The sequence below is a fragment of the Candoia aspera genome, chromosome 6, assembly GCF_035149785.1.
Source record: "Candoia aspera isolate rCanAsp1 chromosome 6, rCanAsp1.hap2, whole genome shotgun sequence".
Classification (NCBI taxonomy): domain Eukaryota; kingdom Metazoa; phylum Chordata; class Lepidosauria; order Squamata; family Boidae; genus Candoia; species Candoia aspera.
The window spans coordinates 6,103,912-6,127,395 of NC_086158.1; the positions used below are offsets into that span (position 1 = coordinate 6,103,912).

At 48.2% G+C, this 23,484-nt stretch overlaps 2 protein-coding genes across 2 annotated transcripts; one reads left to right on the top strand and one right to left on the bottom strand.

Moving 5' to 3' along the window:
• The first annotated feature begins 1,800 nt into the window (after positions 1 to 1,800).
• On the top strand, positions 1,801 to 8,682 carry LOC134499616 (PHD finger protein 13-like). The gene is made up of 6 exons (XM_063306343.1): positions 1,801 to 2,291; positions 2,512 to 2,555; positions 5,606 to 5,698; positions 5,834 to 6,332; positions 6,952 to 6,996; positions 7,307 to 8,682. Exons 1-6 carry the CDS (start codon positions 2,267 to 2,269, stop codon positions 7,531 to 7,533), a joined length of 933 nt encoding a protein of 310 aa, XP_063162413.1. The 5' UTR covers positions 1,801 to 2,266; the 3' UTR covers positions 7,534 to 8,682.
• A 1,911-nt stretch (positions 8,683 to 10,593) lies between these two features.
• Positions 10,594 to 22,443, bottom strand: LOC134499617 (uncharacterized). The gene is made up of 2 exons (XM_063306344.1): positions 22,363 to 22,443; positions 10,594 to 12,036 (listed from the first exon to the last, which is right to left on the bottom strand). The coding sequence occupies exon 2, from the start codon at positions 12,008 to 12,010 to the stop codon at positions 10,883 to 10,885; it is 1,128 nt and encodes a 375-aa protein (XP_063162414.1). The 5' UTR covers positions 12,011 to 12,036; positions 22,363 to 22,443; the 3' UTR covers positions 10,594 to 10,882.
• Positions 22,444 to 23,484: the final 1,041 nt, after the last annotated feature.

Genomic DNA, 23,484 nt, shown 5'->3' on the forward strand with positions numbered 1-23,484 from the left:
TGCTGTGAACATGTTGTAACATGCTTCAGGGATGGAGAGTATAACTGAAAAAAATGTTAAATACAGATGTGGTTTGCAAACAGAGTGGCTGTGTGAAGACCACATCTGTGCCAGAAGAATGCTGTTATTGTCCCGCTACTTAAAGGAAGTTGTCAGAGCGAACGCACAAACTGCAGAGGGACTAATTTAAGTTGTGCTGGGGAAGTTGTTTGGCAGAATTGTGATCACAAGGGTACAAGACAACAATACACAAAGTTTGGGAAGTGCAGTGTGGCTCTATGCTGAGTAAGAGATGTGAAAACCCAGGTTTTGGCTTTTCAGCACATCACTGGGAAATGTATGAAAGCACAAAAATTTACTGTGCATTTGTTGATTTAGGGAAAGTGAATAGATTTGAATTATGACATGTTTTCCACATTTGAAGGTTGGTAGATGAATGTATAACTGATGGAAGTAAAGGCTACAGTATAGGGGAATAAACTGAATGCTAACTGGATAATTCAGTGTTGAACAAGGAGTAAAACAAAAATGGGTGATGTCTCTTCGACTGCTCAGTGTATTCATGGATAAATGCATAAGGGGCATTTGTAACAAAAGGCAAGGTTAGTTGGGGGGCATGCAAAAGTGTCCATTTTTTATGCAGAAGTTAAGGCTGAGAACCTGAATAATTTGCAATGGATATTACATAAACCATAAGAGGTATTAATGAAAATTAATGTACCAAACCAAGGCAAATGTGTTAGACAGGGAAAGTGAAACAATTGTTAAGTTTCAGTTAAAACTAACTTTTTAAAATACCATTTATTTATACGGATGTTCACCTACAGTCTGAAACAGGATGGTCCAGTTTTATTATTCCAGCAAAACTAAGTTTTAGTATGCTCTGTCTGAAACATGGCACATAGCAGGAACCAACCCTCCACTCAGAATGCACTATGCACACAAAAGCACCGGTCGTTCCCTTTGAGACCCTCAGAATCACCTGGTTACATCCTGTTTGCAAAATGGTCTTGGGCACAGGTTAATCAGATGGTGCTTTAAACATGCCTGAAAAAGAAAGAACAGTTTTTCAGTTCCGCTGAGCATCAGACCCTTGGCCTGAGCAATCCCACACAGCAGTCGGTCAGATTCCACTCTAAAGTTTGCAGGGCCACAAAAGCAGGACTGCTTCCCTCGGCTTTTACCCCAGAAGAGTCTGTGAATCTGAAGACTGAAGAAAACTTCCCACAGGCTTTTTATCCATGCCGCTGGAAGATGATGGAAAAAGCAGCCTTCGTCCACCCCTGGCAAACTAAGAGTACAATTCCCTTCGTCAACACCCAATGTCCATCCGGAGTAGGAACCGGTAGGCTTTCCGAGACCTGCAGCCCTTGGAGCGTCTGTGGAGGCTCCTGTCTCCTTCTTTCACCACTTCGCCCACTCAGCTCTGCAGGCTGTGAAGGACGGGAACCGGAGTCAGGCACATCTGGAAGGCCCCAGGGATGACGTGAGGAAGCCTCGCAAGCCGGTTCGGGTGCGCCTCGGCCCCCTTCGGCAAAAGAGAAGGGGGAAAGCGCCATCACCCCGCGCTTCTGGCGGGACGGGGATGGAAAATCCCCGCGGCTGTCCCACCGGGAGGGAAGGAAGGAAGGAGGGAAAGTTGGTTCTCTGCCCGGAGATCCTGGCGCAAAGCTGGCACCTTCCCCTTCTAGAGCGATGCCGTCGCCCAGCCAGGCGCTGGCGGAGATGTCCGGGCAGCGGGGCAAAACAGCCAGGCCCCCCGCGGCGCTTCAGCTGGTAGGCGAATCCAAGGGAGTGAGCGCGAAGGGGGGGCGGGAGGAGGACTCCGTCGAAGCTCCCCCCGCGCTGGCTTCTGCACGCGCGCTCCCGCCCCTTCCCCTTCCTTCCCAGGTGGTACTGCCCTCCCGCGCCAGTCCTGGCTGGGCGGAGCCGGCCCGGGGGAGGCGGGGTTGGCGCTCAACAGCCGGCGCCGGTTGCAGCAGGGGGCTGGGAAGGCGAGCGGCGAGTCCCGCCAGCCCTCGTTGCGTCGCCGCCGGAGAAGGAGGAAGCGCGCCCCGCCGCCGCCGCCCTCGCCCTCGCCTTGCCCGGCTCTCGCCCAGCACCGCAGCCCGCTTTCCGCGCGGTGCCGGCGATCCCGCTGCTCCGCCGCCCGGGGTCAGCCGGCCTAGCTCGCCGCCCCGGCCCGATCCCTGCGCGCCCGCACTTGGGGAGCCGCGGCCGAGAGCGGGGGCGGGCGGACCAGCGGTCGGCTCGAGTCGCGGCGGGGATGAACAGCCCCGAGGAGGACGCAGGTGGGTGCGCCGCGCAGCCGCCAGCTTCGCCCCCGGTGCCGGCGGGGGGGGTGGGGGGTGGCGGGGCTGCTTGCAAGCGGGAGGCCCCGGGCCGGGGCCAAAAGCGCGCCTGGCCTCCCGGGCAGAGGGCGACGGTGTCCGGGCCGCGCTGGGTGGGGTGGGGCAGGGCGGCTGCTTTCCCGGCGCGACTAACCGCCCCATCTCCTCTCTCCCCCTTCAGGAGCGAGCCCCGTGCCCAGTCCGGGCGTCCCCCCCTTCGACGAGGTGAGTGCGAGCTGGCGTCCCGGTCCCCTGCGCCTGCCCGGGTGGCAGCGGCGCGCAGCCCTCGGGGAGGAGAGCGGCGGGGCAGGGAGGAAGGGAACCGGGCGGGCGCGCCCACCGGCCGGGCTCCGACGGGGGGGGGGGCGGGCTGGCGGCGGCCCCGTGGAGACACCCCCCCCTGCTTTGGAGCGGGGGCGGAGAGCGGGCGCCTTCAGGTTGGCGGGGGGGGCGGCGCTCTCCGGGTCTCCTTGGCGCGACGGCGGCTCCGCCCCGGCTCCGGGGCCCGGGGAGGAGTTTGGCAGCGCAGTCCCGCGTTTTCTGGCGCGGGAGCCTTTTAGCGGGGGAGCCCGGCGGGGCGGGGCCCGCTGGCCTCCTTCCCTCCGGTGCTGCGGCGGGGCGGCGGCGGCGGCGAAGTTCCCCCGTGTGCCCCCGGTCTTTTCCCCGGACGGTGGCGGTGGCGCAGGCGCCATCTTAAGCACCAGCCGAGTGGGAGCGTGGTTTGGAGCCCGGCCCTCCCGGTGTCCTTGGCTCGGGGCGCAGGCAGAAGCCGGCCCAGCATGGGGCGGGGCGGGGGGCAAAAAGTTCGCTTGGTCCCTTTGTGGAGGGGGGCCGAGAGTGTGGTGCGCGAGCTCCGCGCGCTCAGCTGGCCTGCTTTCGTTCTTTATTTTTTTACGCCGCACGATCGGATGGCATTTTGGTGAGTTGCCCTCTCCCTTAGTATTTCTCCTCCCCCCCCCCATTTTTTTGCGGGGGGGGTCTCCCGCCGCCTCTGCTGAGGTCTTGGTGTGTAGAGAGGACAATTCTCCACTCGGAAAAAGGAAATTTCCAGGGTTTGGTGGCTCCGCCCCCTTAGTCGCAGGGTCACCCTGGTGGCTTATCTCCTCCTCTCCCTCCCTGCAAAGATGGATGTAGTTAGTTTGTGTTTGTTGTGATAATCTTACTCCCATTAATGCCCCTCTCTCTTCCTGTTTCGAGAGTTGGCAGGAAAGCCTCCTTTTTAGGGAACCTGGCCTGGATGCATTCAGACAACTTTCTCTTCCCTAAATGTAACCTCCATGAGGAACAGCATCCTTTTCTTCCAAGTACTCCCCAGGGGAGCTTATAGTTCCTTACAGACATGAGGGTAGGAAAGACTCCGCCCTTTACTCTAACCATCCTCCCTCCCCCCTTTTTGAAGGGGGGAAGGTTTTCTCCCACAGGGCAGTTACTTGCCCTGCCTCCTTCTCAACTTGGGGGGCTGGGCCAGATTATTCCCCTTGTCATTTCTTAGGGTTCTCTCCCTTCTCCATAAGGGCCATTGGACAGCTTGGCAGGGCATTTCAATCAATGCGGGGCTATTGAAGCACAGCCTTTTGCAAAAGCTGTCCTGGTATGCTTCAAAATGGGGAAGGGGGATATTAAGAGTTCTTCCACCTCCCTTGTTTTGGCTGGAATCTGAGCTCCTGCTTTCCTTTGTCTGCAGGGCAAGAGAACTTGTTTGCTTTGACAGGGAGCCTGCAGGGAAATGTCTCAACACTTCCACACCATTATCACTGTTATCACCATTTTCCCCACCAAATAGCAGGAGAGTTCCTTTCCCTGGAGAGCCGTCTCTGGCGGCTCTGAAATTTACTGCTGGAATCCACTCTCTTTCTCTTTGGTTTTGGGACCAAGAAAACCCCAGGGCCAAACTGCGCTATCTGTCGTGCTAAGAAATTGAGATTCGGTGGCCTGTGTATTCTCCCTGTTTATAATATTTATTTTATCTTGGGAAGCTCGATGTGCCGACTGTTAAAAACAAAATTCTCCCCACGTTGTGTTAAGATAAGCTGGGATCCTCGGGGGAAGTGACAGTGTCACAGAGGCAGAAAGCATGTTTTGCCTGTAAAATGTCTCCTGGCTGTATATCCAAATCATCTTTAACTTGGTTTTTGAATGAAGCTGTTTTCCGTGTTTGTAAAACTACACTGAAGGATTTAGGCTGGGTTTAAACATTATGACGCGACAATGCTTGGAGTTCAGCGTACAGTTCTGGTCAGCTCACACTTTAAGATCATCATTACAGAGCTAGTTCCCAAAAATCAGTGGGCTGCAGCAGTTCCCTTACAAGAAAAGACTACATCAGTGGGGGCACTTTAGCTTGGGCTGAAGGATAATAAAGGAAGACATGATAGAGCTAGAAGGGTACAAAATCACACAGCATAAGCACCGGGCAAAAAAAGATGCATTCTCTTTCTCTCAGTGTTAGCGCCTGAAGTCATTGACTGAAACTAGACACAGGGAGATTCAGGGCTGAGAGAAGGAAGCATTTTTCACATGATGTGTAATTAAATAATAGAATTATCAGCCAGCCACGTTGGATGGTTTGAAAGGGGAAATCTCCCACACAAACCAGGTTCAGTGCTAACCAAGCTTAGCCCCTTGTGTGAGGTGCACCCCATGTCTTTGCCTGACCTGGTGTTGCATGTTGACTGTCAATGATATTGAGCTGGGATGATCAATGGCCTGTCTCTGAGTAAGGGAGGTGCTTATATTTGGACAGCAAGCAATCTGCCTTAAAGGGTATTTTGCTCACAGTGCTGACCAAGGACATATTGGCAAGATGGTAGTTTGTTGGTACGAGTAGGGTGGAACGGAATGGGACAGATATCAGAGATTGCCTGAGTTTTGTTGACTAACCTGCATTGGCTGTGTTCTCACAGCATTCCACTTGTTGGGGCGGTGTCACAGAAACTCTTACTATTTACGCTGAACTAGTTTGTAAATATCTAAGTATCAAAGTGAGAGCCAGGTGGGTGTAGTGGTGAAGGCATCAGGCTAGAAACCAGGAGGCCCAGAGTTCTAGTCCTGCCTTAGGCACAAAGCCAGCTGGGTGACCCTGGGCCAGTCACTCTCTCTCAGCCCCAGGAAGAAGACAGTGGCAAACCACTTCTGAAAAACCCTGCCAAGAAAACTGCAGGGACTTGTCCAGGCAGTCTCCGAGAATCAGACACGATTGAACGGGTTAAAAAAAAAAGTTTGTTGATACCCTTAAGGTACTGAGATCCAGATTGTAAACCCATGTGTCTTTGCAGCCCCCCCAGAAAAGACAGAGAACTGTAGAAGACTTCAATCAGTTCTGCACCTTTGTGCTAGCCTACGCAGGCTACATTCCATATCCAAAGGAGGTAAGAAAAGTTGCAGGTCACGGAGCCATGTGCTTTCCTCTTTCCCTGCTTTCATATTCTGTGTTGCTGGGGGTTCCCAGCCTCTCCTGTCCACTGTAAGGCAGGTCTCGTGACGTTCTCTCTTTCCACTCCCAGAATGAGCCATGGACATATCGAGGCAACAGGAGCCCTCAGAACAGTACAGGAAGCACACAAGACAGTGACAGTTGGGGATCATCGCAGTCCTGCGACTCCCAAGTGCTTTCAGATGATGGAGGAGCCAGGAGCAGAGTGTACAAGGGGACAGGAGAGCTGCTGAGCTGCCCTAACGTTGCCAGTAGCTTTTGCACCGGTCGGCACCAGCAAACTAAGAAGAGGAAGCAGTCGGCAAAGAAGCTCAGTGTGAACCAAGTGGCGGACAAGGGGTTGATCCCCTTGAAGGACCATGTGCAGAGAACACTTGAGGCTTGTGAGGAAGCGAAGGAGCTGAAACCCTGTCTCCAGGAACTCCCATCCAGACCTCTCCTGGAGAAAGACTGGATCCCTGGGCTTTACACTGAAGAGAAGCCTGAGGAGGAGAGAATCAGCCCTGCCTCTTGGAATGTTGTGGGGCAAAGCACGGAAGAACTTGAAGGAGGCGGCCCACAGCTTAGCAGTAAGTATGCAAGTGGTGGTACTTTCAGAAGAAATCCAACAAGGTTGATCCCCTTAACCAGCTCCACCATCAAACCTTGATCCATGTAGCCCACAGGCCTTTAACACAGTGGCCCCCTCGAGCAGTGTTTCTCGGCTTCAGTAACTTTTAAGATGTGTGAACTTCAACTCCCAGAATTCCCCAGCCTGCCCTAGAGAACCGTTGGAAGTGACTTGGCTTGTATCTTCCCTGTGAGTGATCCTATTACCGTGACGAGTGCCAAATGGCGTCATTTCCCTACAGTCAGTGGACTTTGTGCACGTAGAGGTTAGGCAACATGACGTTTACAGTCTAACACCAGGATCCAATAAACTACAAGAATTTTCCAGAGTCTGTTGATTGAGAACGGCTTGATTCACACAACCTCCTTAACCAGGTCAATTAAAGGGCTAGATTCACACAACCTCCTTAACCAGGTCAATTAAAGGCATAGTGTCCGCTTCATTCAATTTTCTATGGCCTACTCTGTTGGGGTTGAAGGGTGCTATGCGCACCCAGGCAGTAAGCAGCGTATCCAAGGTCAGAATTCCAACGCAACGACCCTCTTTATCTGACACGTCTCTCTCTCTCCCCGTTGCAGATCTGCCAAAGGAGTTTGTTGCGGCCTCAGACTCCAAAACAGATGGTGAGTTGATCGAGGCTTATGGTAGCATCACTAGCTGCCAGTAGGGGGAGAAAATGCATTTTAGTTGGGTTCTTTCATAAGCCCATAGAGGCTCGCTCAATCACAACAGGCATTGCATTTAAAACTTTTTGTGTAAGGTAAGTGGGTTAAAAGTGAAGGGAAGTTAAAACAGGGCTAATTTCTAATCTCTAAAGAGCCTAAAAAGAAAATCTCTTATTAACCACAACGTTAGATCGGGATGTGCTGGCTGAGAAACCCAAGCAAAGGAGCCGTCCATTGCTTTTAACACTTCCTTTTTCATCCTACGCAGAAGATGATGCTTGGGATTTAATCACTTGCTTCTGCTTAAAGCCCTTTGCTGGGCGGCCAATGATCGAATGCAACGAGTGCGCTACTTGGATACACCTCTCCTGCGCAAAGATTCGCAAGTCCAACGTGCCTGAGATCTTCATCTGTCAACGCTGCCGTGACGCAAAGCAAGAGATTCGCCGGTCAAACAGAGCCCGGACCGTCCCCCGCAAGCGCTTCTGTGATTAACTGTAGCTGGGCGGGATGAGGGGCCGCCCTCAGAGCTTTGATTGGATTTCTGCTGCCAAGACAATCAAAATGTGGGAACTGCCCTAGGGAGAGAAGCGAGGCATCCCTGGGAGTTTCCAAAACGTTGACATGGGTATCTTATTCCAAATGTCGAAATGGGGAAGAGGACACACTGAGGTTCTTTCCCGAAATGGTCTGTCGAGGGTGCTGTTGAGATCTCAGGGTTATGCTAGAGCAGCAAATGCACAGACGCCTGGCAGGCGCGGGGGACGTCTGGGGAGGGGGTGGGTGGAATTGCAGCAGGCAATGCACTAAGTCAGCCAGTAGCCTCTCTGCCCTTGTGCAGAGGTGCCTTTTCTCAGCAGACAAAAAAGGGAGTAGTAGGCCCAAACAGAATTTCTCTGTGGTACGCTAGCTGCTTGGACTTAGAATGGGTGAGATTGCGCACCCCGGTTTTGTGGTCGTTCTTTGCCCCTTAGAACAGTGGGTTGGGAAGCTCCTTGACCCCTTTCCCAAAAGCACACTTCCAGGGGGACAGTCCCCTCTTTGTGCGCACACAGCTTAGGGAGGAATCTCCTGCAGCCCCTCTGGAGGGCTCTGTCCCCAGGACAGCTGGCATCAAACACCAGAGCCGTGCATCCTGCTCCCCGTTCTTTCAGCATTCGAGCAAGATGCCATGCTATCACCAGGCTAGTCACTATTGGACCAGGAAAGGGGGGTTTAATATTCCCTTACTGTACATACTTGGTATGCAGAGGCTTAGAAAATATTTAGTTGTACCTACTCGACTCACTTACCCAGCCTAGACTTCCAGTTGCACTACTGTCTTGTTTGAAGGGAATGTGGGTCTCGCGGGAAGGGGGCAAACTGGGAAAGGCAGTGGGGCCCTCTTAGGATCTAAAAAGGGGGAGCCAAGGTAGATGGATGGTGGGCCACCTGGCAGAAGCAGATTGGGTCCTGCTTGTTTCCAGGCTGCTTTTGGAAGAGCATTCTGGGGATTGCTAAAAGAAAGACAAGATCTGTGTACTATGCAAACTACTGGTAGTTCCCAGGAAAATTGTGCCAGCAAGCAAATGCTTGTCTCAAAGATGACTGTCACTCTACCCCAGTGTTTCTCAACCGTGGCCATTTTAAGAGGTGTGGACTTCAACTCCCAGAATTCCCCAGCCAGCCATGCTGGCTGGGGAATTCTGGGAGTGAAGTCCATACCTCTTAAAATGGCCACGGTTGAGAAACACTGTTCTATCCAATCCACCGAGCCTTCTCCAATTTGACCCATGTGCCTTCTTTATTTCATCTCATCCACGCGTTGCACCTTCAGCCACACGTTGATCTAAAGCTCTGTTCTGATGGCACACGGAATGTGCAGAAGTTTTAATGTGGTTTTGCCCTGTTTGGAATAGGCTGCTTGGTCACTGCTAAAGAGCAAAAATCCAGACCTTGCCTGTGATTCAATCAGTACCTCTGCCCCCCCCCACCCTTGAGTGTTTACATTTTTACAGTTAGTCTCTTTAAAAATGTAAGGTAGCACAGTACATGCTGTATACTGGGTGTCTGAGTGATGTATAGATTAAAATACTTTTAAGCAGCTGTTACTGCTTCATTTCGATGCAAATCAAACCACCACTCCATGGACAGACTGCATTTGCACGCAAGGCTCTTGTCCGATATCCCCAAGTTTGAATTCAATAACCTCCATTCTTTCTCATCCACTACCGTGCATCACAATTTGTTCTCGTTCCCCCCTGCTTGCTACCCCACAAGGCAAGATTGCATTGGAGCCAAGGCTTGCTCAGTTTAATCTCATGGCATGTTAATGTTTCTAATGCCAATAATAATAGGTTAAGCTTTAAAGGCAGACACTTGAATCTCTGGCTCAACAGTTCAGTCAGGGTTGGAATAGAGGTGGCATCATTGCACCTATCCCAAATCAATTCCTTTTGTTTTTTCCTCCTCACGGCATGGATTTAAGCCTCATTTCCAGACATCTTGTGCTCTTGAGCAGAAAGGCACGGGATAAATTATCAATTCCCTGCCTTAACAAAAAGACATTAGGATATTCTTGGTGGGGAAGTAGTAAAAATAAGAATGAATAGGGCATTATACCATATTTTCTCACTCTATTTCCGTTTGCACTAAAGACCACAGGACAATATCCAGTATGAATTATTTTTATTTTCACAACTAAAGCCAGGGGCAAACATAACTGTGTTTTACTATGCTCTAACATAAGCAACTGTGTTTTACTATGCTCAAAGAAAAATGTTGCAAACAAACCGCCTTTTCAAAACCTCAGCTGCAATTCCCCAAAATTTGCTTTTTTTTTAATTACAAAGGTTTTTTTTTAACTTCCCAAGCAGAGGTGCTTTTTCACTTTTGCTGAAAAACAGTGGGTCAGCATGTTGATCCTCTTGCGGAAACAATATATAATTTTTTCCCCCGCTGGTTAACCTATTGTTCTGGATACAAAACCTAGGGCATGCTGTTCCACACCATTTACAATTCAGAAAGGAAATGGATCAAAACCAAATTGAAGTCTTCCATGCTCAAAACCTACAGCTCTTAATTAACCAGGTAACCACCTTATTCCATGCGACTTGTGGCCTTTGCTATCAGACAGGATATTTCTTGGACAATGCAGGCCCCAGGAAATACTGTCAGCACATTCAATGAGAATTTAGCTCTGCCACCAATCAAAACATTAAAGTGCTTGATTTTTAGCATATCGTGCTCCAGGCCCTTAGTGCTTCTGGTAGTCAGTACATCTCAAGGAAAAACCACTTCGGCTTCAGAGATCGTCTACGTAGAAGTTACATGGAAATAGATCTGGAACTACGAAAGCAGCAAGGCAGGTTTTCCTCCTCCTGATCTACTACAGTGTGATCTCTGCTGCCTGGTCCAATAAAAGGATAAGCAATTATTTTCACAGCCTTCAGCAGAAAAGATGGGGCTCCTCTAGACATTGGTCTGGTCCAGTGTTTCTCAATCTTGGGAACTTTAAGATGTGTGGACTTCAACTCCCAGAAGTCTGCAGCATGGCTGGCTGGAGAATTCTGAGAGCTGAAGGCCACACATCTTAAAGTTCTCAAGGTTGAGAAACACTGGTCTGGGAGTGTTTTTTCACATGCTTCTGGGAGGAATGCAGCCACTGGAGCCCTGCTGTTCTAAACTGCTAGCGGACAGGCACACAGAGAGCAGGCAGGCTATGCTCTAGGCTGCTCTATGTACAAAGCTGCATTCAAACGCAAAGGCAACAGCTCCTTCTGTCCTCTTGGAGATGAAACAGCAAAGGAGGATAGATAACGTTTGAAGGCACATCTCTGAAGAAAAAACTAGAAACTCCCCAGCTTCATTCTTCCTTCACCCAGGCTGCAGAGCTGCTCTTCTCCTCCAGATAAGGGACTACAGCATCTGTGTAGAATTTCTCTAGCTTGGGTACCGATTGCTTCCAGTAAACAGGATCAAAATCCACCGGGACGATTGCTGTTTCTTTGCTGGTGTGAACAACAAAATCAGCTTTCTTTTGGCGGGTGACTCCCAACTGATACTGAACTTGTGCATAATAGTGATGGTTTTTCTTCAATGAGTAGGAACTACCCTCCTTTTCCAGACAGAAAGTTTTGTCTTTGCATGCTTCAGTCACGGTCTTATTTCTGTGTTTGTAGGGACACTTGACCTCCAAGAGGCCGAGCTCCTTGCCGGTATCCGCTTCCCGGACAATGCCATCAGGGCTGGCAGCCAGCCACGTCTTTTCTTTGTCCACAAAGAGGCCACAGTCATGCACACTCACCTTCTTCCTTGCTGTGCTGGACTTGAGGATTTCATAGGCTTGCACTGCCTTCTTCTCGTTGCGGACACCCCAAGACATGGCCGGGGTCTGTACCGCAGAACCCGGTTCCACCACCGCTTTCAGGTACGACTGAGGCACCTCTGAGGTCCGGCCATTTGCAAACTTGCTGTTGGAGATCTTGGGAGCGATGGAGGCCGTGATGCGGTTCGCCCGCCAACTGTGCCATTCGGGGTTTGTCCGCTGACCCCGTGTTTTCCTCTCGATCTCAGCCACTTTTTCAGGGGGAAGGGGCGCAGGCAGGTCCCTCCCTTTGCCTTGGGTTTTGCTCATGGCCTGTAACGGGCCACCAGAAGCAGCAGAAGACTTTGCTCCACCCGATGCAGTGGAGCTCTTGGCCACTGCTCCGCTGCTGTTCCTTGCGTCTGTTCGTTGGCCATCAGAGGCTGCTGCAGACCTTGGCTGGCCACTCTGCCTTGCTCCTCTGGGCTTTGTGGCACAGGCTACCTTCTCTGGGCATGATCCTCTACCACTTCCACTCTTAGGAGCAGGACCCGTTGGGTCTGCGCAGGTTGCAGGGGTTGACCTGGAAGAGGCAGATGATTGAGGAGCAACCCGACCTGCTTTTGGGGCTGCAGCAGCTGGTCGTGGAGATGCAACATTGCCAGACGTTTTCCTGGGTCTCCCCATTTTTCAATTTCCTGTTCTGCAAATATCTGGGGCAGGGGGGAGAGAGAGAAGGAAAGAGTTAAGGCAGATGAAGAGATACCTAGGAAATCATCTCCTGGAATTTCTGCTCCACTAGTTGTATCTGGCTGCCTTTTATTCATCTATGGCTAAAAAGACAAAATCATCCACAGGTGACCAAGTAGCTCTTGAAAAGTACAAGAGATATAACACAGACCATGTGCCACACGCATCTACAGTAACTATAGCGACTACTTTAATACTGTAATGGTTGCCTATCCTAGATTATACTCAGACTCACAAGCAAGAGCTTGAATCAAATCTGGTTTATTTAAGAATAGTATGCAAGTACAAAGAAAGCTGAGAATGAGCAAAAGCGCGCCAAATACAAACTAAAAACCCTTGGTGCGAATGTAAGCCCTCCCCCCGTACAACCGTTTCAAATTCCCCATCCCAGGTGCTCCTAACGAGTTCTGCTAATCAACGGGTAAAAAGGACCTTGAACACAAACGATAACCCAAACACATTCCATACCCATGAGAACAGATAGAAAGCCTGGTACAAGGTCTCCCAGCAGCTCCCTCCCAACCGGAACGCGCGTCAGCACCATGGCATGCAAAACGTTACGATGAACCTTAAACATTGCAACGGCGAACATGACAAATACCTAAACAAGAATGCAAGTATCTTTCAGGGCTAGGTTTCCAGCTTTCTTACACTGCATCTCTCAAATGATCATATCCAGCTGGTATAACACTGTCGGCAATTTAATGCAAAAAATTGGTGCCCAAGTTTGCATTTTTCCTCTTCCCCCTTCCTTTTGATTTCCACCTTTTATATTATAAGTCTGCAAGTAAGCATAATGGAACATGTATCCAAACCATTCTAGAAGCCTTTTCAGCCAACAGCAGGGTAAGCCTAGAGTATTTTAAATGAGATTGTATGTGTGCTGCTGATTGCACACTTACATGCACTCCCAGGTTTGGCTTATGGTCATTCACTCACACACTCACACCCTGTTGAGGCATGCAGATCTTGTGACTCCCCCTTGCTTTCGACCTGGGTTTTCCAGATAGGTGAGGCTAGAGCAGACAAGACACACAGCCCTGGTCAACAGCTGGAAAATAATTAGGGACGCACACAAATCACTTCCAACCAGGAGTCTGTGAGTTCTAGCCCCGCCTTAGGCACGAAAGCTAGCTTGGTGACCTTGGGCCAGTCCCTCTCTCTCAGCCCAACTCGCTGCAATGTAGACCAGCCTCCTCATGGTGCACCCCAGCAACACAACTTGTCATGGCTAAATAGCCTACACATCTGGCTGCTGGACCTCACAAGGATTTCCCAGCAAGAAAAAGCAGCATGAACACCGAACTGCTATGCCATACTATTAAAAAAAAAAAAAAAAAACTTGAGGCACAACAGCTTCTTTGTAATACACGGAGACCCAGTGAATTTAAAATAACAGCAAAACTTTACTGGTTGCATTTGCTCTTTCACTCTCTCTCACACACACACACACACACTCATCTACAGTTACTCACCTCCTTTTCAACTAGGCTGCCAGGCACTAGCTAGAGCAGCATTTCTGAACCTTGGCAACTTTCAGATGTGTGGACTTCAACACCCAGAATTCCCCAGCCAGCCTTCAGGACCCCTTTTTATCCCCAAAAGTTCTTGCTTTGTTGATAGCTGGGATTGGGGTATTTTTCCACATGCTCAGGCCCACCTTCCTTTGTCTGGTTCAGGTGACATTTTTTTCCCTTTGTTTCCTTAATGGCCTGTTTCCTTCTGATCTACCTCCCTTAAGGGACCTTTTAGACAAGATTCCTGGCTTTCGGTCCTCTCTGCTTAGGTGCCTGCTTCATCTTTAGCTACGGCAGCTTCAGCCCAGTCTCACAGAAGCAGATTGGAAACAGGTGGACACACCCCCTTGCACATGCACAAAGTGTCATTTTCCTCTGTAAGCAATGGAGCCTGCAAAGATCTGGGAGATCCTCCTATTCTATTGGCTGCAAACAAAAGAACAGGCTGAGTTCACAAAAATGAATGCTTTTCTGAACGCTGTTTGCGCCTAGCCTGCTTCCAGAGCATTGCCTGCTTTATGTCCTGTCTTTATCCTCTAAATTGCTGGACTACCGCTCCCATTTACTTACAGGTAGTCCTCGCTTAACAACCACCTGTTTAGTGACAGTTTGGACTTACGACAGTGCTAAAAAACAACTTACAACTGGTCCTCACACTTATGACCATTGCAGCGTCCCTGCAGTCATGGGATCATAGTTTGGGCACTTGGCAACCAGTTCACATTTATGACTATCGCAGCGTCCCATGGACACATGATTGCTATTTTCGACCTTCCCAGCCACAAGCAAAATCAATGGGGAACAACCACATGGCTCACTTAATGCCTGCAATAATTCGCTTAACAACTGCTACAATAAAGGTCATAAAATCGGGTTGGATTTGCTTAATGACCACTTCACTTAGCAACTGAAATTCCAGTCCCAATTACGGTCATTAAGTGAGGACTACCTGTACTTTAGCCAATGAGGCCGTTTTAATCATGCTGGCTCTGTAGCAAGGTCTGATCTGCCTTGAAAATACTTGGTTGAGGAAAGCTGCGTCCAAAAAGCCCTTTCAGCCTCATCATTCTCTTTGCTCTCTTATGATTTAAAATCCCAAGGAGGCTTTAAGGGGCTGAGGATTGACTCTGGATAATGAGAGCAGATCAGCTTGCAGGGAGCTCTTCATTTTAGATCTCATCAAAACATGTATATATTTCCAACATAGCCTTTTCCAGGGACTAGGTTCACACATCAAAATACGGTTTGTTGAGTAAGCCACTGTTAACCAAGTATGCACACAGGATTACCCCATAAATCATGTTTCCAAACTTCTCTGAATGGGTTCACATCACACATGTAGCCAAAAGCAAGCAAGCTTAGTGTGATCTGGGACAATAGTGAAATAAGTTTAGAAAGCAGCTCATTACAAAGGCAGCACATACAGAGTTCAACTACTTTGAATCTAACCATAGCACAAACTGTTTAACAAGATTTAAAGAGGCGAAGCAACTGCTATGGCTTTGAAGCACTCAGTGGGTACGTTCATGCAACCCTCTTAACCTAGTTCCTGCTGGCTCACTCACAACTCCGAAATATAAACTAACCAACTTTGCACAATACATCAAGCCACAACAACACTACCAAGGTTAAAACTGATCAAGCTTGGTATCTGCAAGTGCAGGTAAAATATAACCCATGGTTTATTAGCCACAACAGTTGGATTCACTCAAACCACATGGTACATTATGACTCCAAAAAAAGGCTTAATGCAGTCCTCCCTGTAAGTACAAAGACTTCATTTCTCAGAATTCCCCACCCAGCATGGCTGCTGCCAAAAAAAAAAAAAAAAAAAGCAGCTAAAGCTCTACTGGTATATTTTGGAGCATAACAAATCACCCCCTACATGCTCTTTCATCTTTTCCATCAACAGGGAGAAAGGAATCAGAAAAGGCCCCTCTGTGAGCAAGATCTCTTCCCATGAGGTGCAGTACGCACAGGAGAAAGATGAGTTGAGGCCCCTATGGAAGTCAGCATCTGAGATTTACAGATAAACCTGTTTGTTTAAAGCAGTGTTTTTCAACCTTGGCAATTTTAAGATAAGTGGACACGCTAGCTGCAGAATTCTGGAAGTTGAAGTCCACACATCTTAAAGTTGCCAAAGTGGAAAAACACTGATTTATTATCCTGCCTTTATTATTTTTATAAATAAAGGCAGTGAACATACCTAATATTCCTTCCTCCTATTTTCCCCACAACAACCCTGTGAGGTAGGTTGGGCTGAGGGAGTGACTGGCCCAAGCTCACCCAGCCAGCTATCATGCCTAAGTCAGGATTAGAACTCACAGCCTCCTGGTTTTTAGCCCAGCACCTTAACCACTAGACCAAACTGGCTCTCCTTTGAGTCAAGCTTGATTTATGTAATTCCATGTAATTTTCATGACAGCAAAGCATGTCTGGATTCCCACTGTCACCTTCTAGAATTTTTTTTACTTCCCAATCTAGGCTACAATTCTGCATGGTCTCCCATCCCAATACTAAATGATTACTACAATTGGATCAGATGACCCTTGTGGCCCCTTCCACTTGTACAAGTATGAAATTAACCTCAGCAACCAAGTCCCACCCAGTTCATTAATATTCTCATGCAACAGCTACCAGCTGAAAGGTGTTAAAGTTATGCAAGGTTTCCCCTTCCCTCTCCAAAGCTATTAATGAAAACTAAAAAAAACATGTTTTCATTCAACATACAAAACACCTGTAAAGCATTCCAATACTCTGGACTTGATAAACAAGAAACATTTTTGGAAGGCAGAAAAAGGTTTAAAAAAAAAAGGCTTGTGCCTTTATGGTAGTGAAGCTGGAAATTCAATATACTATACGTGTGTGTGTATATATATATATGTGCACGTGTGTGTAAGTAGTTTATCTAGAAGACAAATTAAGATATTAATATGAAGAAATATGGTTCTTTAGAATGTATCCAACCTCTCACCATATTGCTTATCCTACTCTATTACCCATATATATCCTAAACAGCTTTGAGAAAGGAATGCAACTTAATCCTTTACACTTTTTTTTTTCTCCATTGCAAAGACTCTCCCTTCTTGATTCACAAAATACAACTGTAGGCTTGCCTACTTAAAAAGTAAATTTCCCCAGCTTCACTGGGGCTTCTTCCAAAATATGATACAAAGAATACTCCGAATGATTTTGAGATCTCAATTTACTGTTTGTTCTTTGACAATGCCAACCAGATCCAACTTCAGAACAGCTGCTGGGTGAGGGTGAGAAGGAACAAAAATAAAAATGAAAACAGCACAGACTGCATGCTGCTCCTGCAGTGCACCTTCTATGCATGTAAAACACTTAAACACTTCCAAATACACTAAAACATCTTTAACATAATACACTAAGTAGTATTGTGTATTTAACCCAAAACATTGTACTTAACTCGAATTTTTAATATAGTCTTTATGGCAGTCCATTCGTCTGTCAACTGGGTCTAGCTTTTGTTCAAACGACTGTTTTACACCATGTCAGGTTTACGCTTAGGCTGAGTTCTGCATTGCTTCATGCCAAAACCAAACACAATGGCTAGCCCTCGAAATCTCTTCTAGCCAAGTAAGCAAACATGAGGGGTGAGAGTGAATGAAAGGGAAAATTCTGTAACAGAGGAGCTGGAAGGGCCGTAACTACTTGCAAAACGGAAGAGAAAAGGAGAACACAAAATCCACACTTGTTCTCCAACCAGCAAGCAGGGTACAAATCAGAGGGCAAAGCTGTAGGAAGAACCCCAGTGGATGTAAACAAAAGCTAGACCCAGTTTACAGACAACTCCTAGTTAAGAATGGACTGCCATAAAGACTATATTAAAAATTTGAGTTAAGTACAATGTTTCGGGTTAAATACACAATACTACTTAGTGTATTATTATGTTAAAGATGTTTTAGTGTATTTGGAAGTGTTTAAGTGTTTTATATGCATAGAAAGGTAAAAGATATACTATATGTTAAGACAAACATTTGACTAACTGATGCTAAATAACTGTTCTGACTTACATACTGTTGGAAGGAAAACTTACCAAGGGTTCATCCTGAGCTGGGAATTAAAAAAAGCAGGCAGTTGCTTGAGCAGAAATAATTTTATTCTCCAAGAAAATGTGCAGAGTATGCTGGTTGGAAGGTGGGCACTCATGTATTTCCCCACCAGCCCCTTATATAGGAGAGCTTGGTGGTTGCTATGCAAAGGTTTTCCCACTCCCTTGGAGCTTGAGAGAAGTGCAGTTTACCGGATTTCAGAGAGGAGGCGCTCTGTGGTCAGGCCCCCTGCTGTTGGTGTTTCCTGGTCATCTGGGTTCCCTGCGGGGCTGTGGCTTAGTCTACAACCTGGACTGTTCACCTTGGAAGGGACCTTTTGTTATCTGATTATGGAGATCTGTTTGGCTGTTCACCTGAATGGGCTCTGCTAAATTCTGTGAATGAGCGGCCTTTTGTGTTCCAAGGTTTCTGATTAAATTGGAAGGGAATCCTTTGTTTAAAGTTGGGCTTCCTTTTGCATATTACTCTCTGGCATCCCCTTTTGGAACTCAGTCTATTTTGTAACTTTTAACCTTTTACCTTGCTCAAGGGGAAGGCAATATTGGGGGAAGACAGTGTTCTGGGGGGGGTGGCGGTTTGCCAAGGAAAAATATAAAAGCGGGGTGCGTTTTGAAACCTTCCAACAATAAAATTCGACTTAAGGACAGACTTAGGAACAGAACTCATTCTTAAACCGGGGACCTGCTGCAGTGTCACATAAGCCAGGTTTATACAACACAATGAAACTAAATTAACTCATTTTCTGGATCTGCACCAAGCAGGCAACCACAAACAAATTAAAAGAGCTGGGTTCACACAACATGCTAAGCCCGCCAAAACCAACACTATCCAAGCTTAGCATGTTGGGCATTTGCTTTGCTACGACTTTGAACAGGCCCAGCTGAGGTGATGCAGAGGAGATAGCACTTCCTACCATTAAAGCTCACTTAGCATGTCAGTTTGTTGGATCAGGGATTACCCACAAATTCTGTAAATAGGGGCAACAGGAATCGGACATAGCAAAACCTTGCTGACTAAACGAAGTCAGAGATCCTGTAATTATTAAAGAGTGCATTATGTTTTTCCTTGTTTTGAGGGAGGTGGTTTGAGAGTTCATTATCTCTGATAACTTATTCCAAGGGTTTGAGGAGTACAGACCCTGAAACCTGCAATGACAAGGCTTGAGAAAATTCTTGAGATGCTGGCTGAGGAATTCTGGGAGTTGAAGTCCACACATCTTCAAGTGGCCAAGGTTTGTTAGTATATTGTTTTCTGCTACAGATTAAGATTACTATGGTAACTAATCATTTTGACCGGGTTAAGAGGTTGAATTTAATTGTCCCCTTTTCAGGTGTTAATACTTGCACTGAGGGGGAGGAACCTTGCCTGGACTTGTTTTAGTTTCAGTTTTCCCTTCTCTTCAGGCATGTAGAGAGTAGCAGCTGAGGCAGATCTCTCTCCTCTCTGAAAGCCTGTGAGAATGCCGAAGCCTGTAAATATGTTTTTGTGCTTCCTGTGAATAAATTTATTTTTACAGAAATGCCTGGTGTGTGACTTTTCTGATCTCTCCTGGGCCAAATGCTTTCTAGCACTCTGCCAACCAGGTTGAGATACACTGATCTAAACAGATATTTGTACTAATTTACATGAGTTTTCTAGATAGTTCCAAGGGAGGGAAACACCACACCTTAAAAGATACAGGCAAAGGGATATTCCACAGTAGTTGTATCCTTAATTTGCTGGACCCAGCAGGGAGGGGAAGTTTGGGGATCCCTACTCCCCCAAACCCAGGAGACCTGGCCAGCTGGCTTCTAGGATAGGCAACCTAGCATCCACGTCACAAACCTGTGGTTGTGCTCCAGATGTTGGCAAAGGAGCCTTGTTAACACTACCCCGCTGGTACAAAATCGCAGTTTATACTCTTCACCCAACGCATAAAGTGGCATTTACATAATACTCGATTCGGGTTTGGGGGTGATTCTGAATCACCCCCAAACCCAAATTCACACAACACTGTGAAGCTGTTAGAAATTTTTTATATTTCCTTACCAGGTTCGTTTCTGAGCTGGGATCAAAGACACAGGCAGCTGCGTGAAATTAAGTTCTTTATTCTTCACCCAAGCGCAAAAGCAACGACATCCAGCTGTTAGGTGGGCGGCTGCGCAGGACCCCCTCCTTACCGCACATTATGTACCTTCCATTCAACTGCTCCTTCAGAAGACCACCCCTTACTCAGTTACCCATGATCCACCTTAGCCTTATTCCATGTGAGGAATTTCCTTCCTTTACCCTCTCATCACTCCTTATAAGGGACTTCCTTCCATCCTTGCGAGGGCCCCTCGACCGTTCTTAAACAGTGCCTTTCCTCTGGAGAAGCTGTCCTCGGAATGTACACCATATCTTGTTTCTATGCACACAGCTATCTATCAAGGCCTGTAGGCCTGTGAGAAAGGAACAGGGAGAAAGTAAACAGAACGCTTCTAGGAAATACAGCATGGTTTCAGGGCCATGATACAAGTGCAAATGTCCCTAACATATGAATGCTACATATAATATATGTGAATGATATATTTGTATTTAAGTACTGCGTATGTAAAATCTGTCAAAGTCATGAGCAAACCACTTCTCAGCCTAGACCTTTGGAGGGAAGCATCCGTCATCAAAACTAAACCAACCACAAAATAGCTCAGCATGTTCTGCCAACTAGGCCAACACCAGAGTTCCTTTTTCTATGTTTAGCCATCTATTAGAGCACACTCTAATATCCACAGAAGCTGGGGATGGTGTACACAAGGGGCAGGGCATTTGAGATCTCCCACAGCCCTGCTGCACGCTTCCCACAGCTCTGAGTGCACAGCTGGCTATGGCAGCTGCCACCAGCCCTTTTACTTCAAAGAAATCTGCTCTGCCCCTGGTTCAACCGGGAGGAGGCAACAGCATCTTCTTCCTTCAGGAATCTCCCTGGCAGAAAGACTCCATCTCTTTTCAGGAAGGAGCACAGGGGGGTGGCTGAGAAGGGAATGTTTAAACCAGCAACTGCGCAGCAATCCTGAGTCTGATCTTTCTGTGATGAACCTGGTCCTAGTTATTAATGTAGAGCCTCCCAACACAAGCCATCTGAGGATATGTAAGAGTTCTCCATCAATACAAATGATCAGCTCCAATACAAAGATCAGAGCGAGGACTGCCGGTGCAATTGCTGGTGTAAACATTCCCTCCTCAGCCACTCCCCTTAACGGCTAGGTGCTGTAGTAACCCTCCCCTCTGCTTTTATCTGTCTAATGGCCTGAGTCCCAGCTGCAAATTCCACACCTAACTGCCGGCCTTTTGATCTCACCAGCCCGGAGCCTAACTGAAGCCTTAACAACCCTAATCAACAATTCCATCTCCTACTGCCAGCATGCTACACTAATTACTACAAAACCCATCAATTATAATGGCAGGATTTTACATCCTCACAATCTTCTTCCTTCAGGAATCTCCCTGGCAGAAAGATTCCATCTCTTTTCTAGAAGGAGCACCACAGGTTCATTAGGAATTCTAAATCCTGATTATATATAAGGTCAGAGACCTAGAAGAAAGTTGGAAAGAAGGAATGCACAATGGTTTTCGGGAGTGTTTGAGCCCAGGCCCTCTCGTTCCAGGGCATAGCTGCTCCCTCATCAACACCCAACCTCCCACACATTTATCCTGCTGCTACCTTCACAGATCCTAGCTTACTCTCCAAATTCACCAGATCTAGTGAATTTACTTGCTGCCAGCTGGCTGAATGCATCCCCCCCGTTGCTTCTTTCCCAGATGGAAACCTCAACACCAAAATGCACCTGAGGGCTCTCCTTATAAAACCACATCTGGCGGGAAGCCCTCCCTCCTGATGTCTGATTTGATTTTCCAGAATTCGGTTTATCCTGCCATTATGGGCAGATCCTTCAACCCAGGCTTCCTGGACCTTGGCGACTCTAAGTTGTGCGGACTTCAACCCCCAGAATTCCCCAGGCAGCTTTGGCTGGGGAATTCTGGGGGTTGAAGTCGGCACAGCTTAGAGTCGCCAAGGTTCAGGAAGCCTACTTTAACCCTTCCAGGGTCTAGACTTCATGCATTTCCCCGCGTACACTACAAAAGCACACCTATAAACTATTTTAAAGTCCATTACAGTCAGCGAGCATCGTATTACAACTATTCCACAGCGAGCCACCTGTTTTTTTCCTCTCTCGGATGCGAACTGGCGGCCGGTCAATTTCAATATTTTCCGCCTGCTACTAAAGTTAAGCGCAAGAGGAAAACTGCGCCCGGAAACCGATCTCGCGCTACGCCGCAATGCTGTGAGGCGCAAACCCAGCGAACTGGGATTTGTTCAGCAAGCCAGGATTAAACAATCCGAGCTTCGTACAATGTGTGACCTACACCCATTCATAGTTTTAGCCCTCTCGGGCTTTTCTGAGCCACCTCAAAAACGAACGAACGAAAGAAGGGAGGGGGGAGAGAAAGAGAGAGAGAGAGAGAAAGCAAGCTTCCCAACTTGTCATACGGAGCAGCTCCTCCGAATCACTCTCCCATCTCAAACGAAGAAACTGAACCCATTTCTCTAGTTGCACTGTATTCGCTTCTCGGTCCTCGGGCGCAGATTGGAAAGCAAGCAAAAGGGAAACAGAAAAGCGGCGCCGCTCACCCAGCCTGGCGGAAAAGGCGAGCGCCGCTCACGCAGCAAACTTACCACCCTGCTCCGGGCCAAGGGAGGAAACGCGAAGCTCGCGCGCGCGGGAGAAAAGCGCTCTGGAAAAAGGGAAACCCCGCGAGGACGCCGAGGAAAGCCGCGCATGCGCCCTTCGGAGCGAACGGATTTCCTCGGCCCCGCCTCCGCTGGCAACCGTTTTTCAGAACGCGAGAGGAGAGGCGTTGTGAGGCGGGGTTCGTTTCTTAAAAAGCAAATGAAAATAATAATAACCCGACGGATAAAACCAGTGGAAAGAAGGGGCCCGCACGTACAAAGGCCCCCTGGGTGATTGGAATGACTTTCTCCCGAAATGGGGCCTTCCAGATGTCTACAGACTATACTTCCCATGGTTCCCAGCCAGAGAGATAAACGGCCGTGGAGAGCGGCTGTTCTACACGGTCTTACGACGTCGCTGTTGCTGCTTTTGGCACAGATGATTTGACTGGCTCAGTTCAAGATCCGGAAGTATCGTTTTGAACGGGGGCCGTTGAGGGCATCCAGCCCAACGCCTTTCCCAGTATACGAAGCGGCACCGCCGCTGACCTGTAAGGCGCCTTTGTGCGGAAAGCTTTTTGCCACCCAGCCCCTAATTTCATTGGCTGTTTTTTTTTTCCATTGAGAAACAGGAAGGACTGTGGTTAAAACTAGACGGGAGGTTTGGCGCTGATAGCTTCAGATTGCGCAATAGATAGGGTTTCTCTGAACTCATAAACAGCGCTGGCGTCGCAAGAAGCGAAATCTGGCGTAAACGAGCACACGCGCTTCGTGTTCGGAGTGGAGAATTTGATTTTTGAAACTAAATTTGGTGCCCCCCCCCCCCCCCCCCCCACCACCACCACCACCACCACCGTGTCGTAGCGCCTTCGTGCCGCGCGCAACTTGCACACCTGCTGGTGGTGGCCTTGATATGAATCCCAACGATGGGTCGCAATTCACCTTTTGAGCAGGCATCTATCTAAATCTCGTTTTTCACAACGGGGAAAATATGTTCAAGAAAGAATAGTTAATACCCATAGGAAACTGGTTTGTATCTGCAATGGTATGTGGGAATGACCTTGGGAGACAGGAAGAGCTGCAGACTAGATAACGGTCAAATAAGAGGCAGCTGAGCCCTCAGAAGGA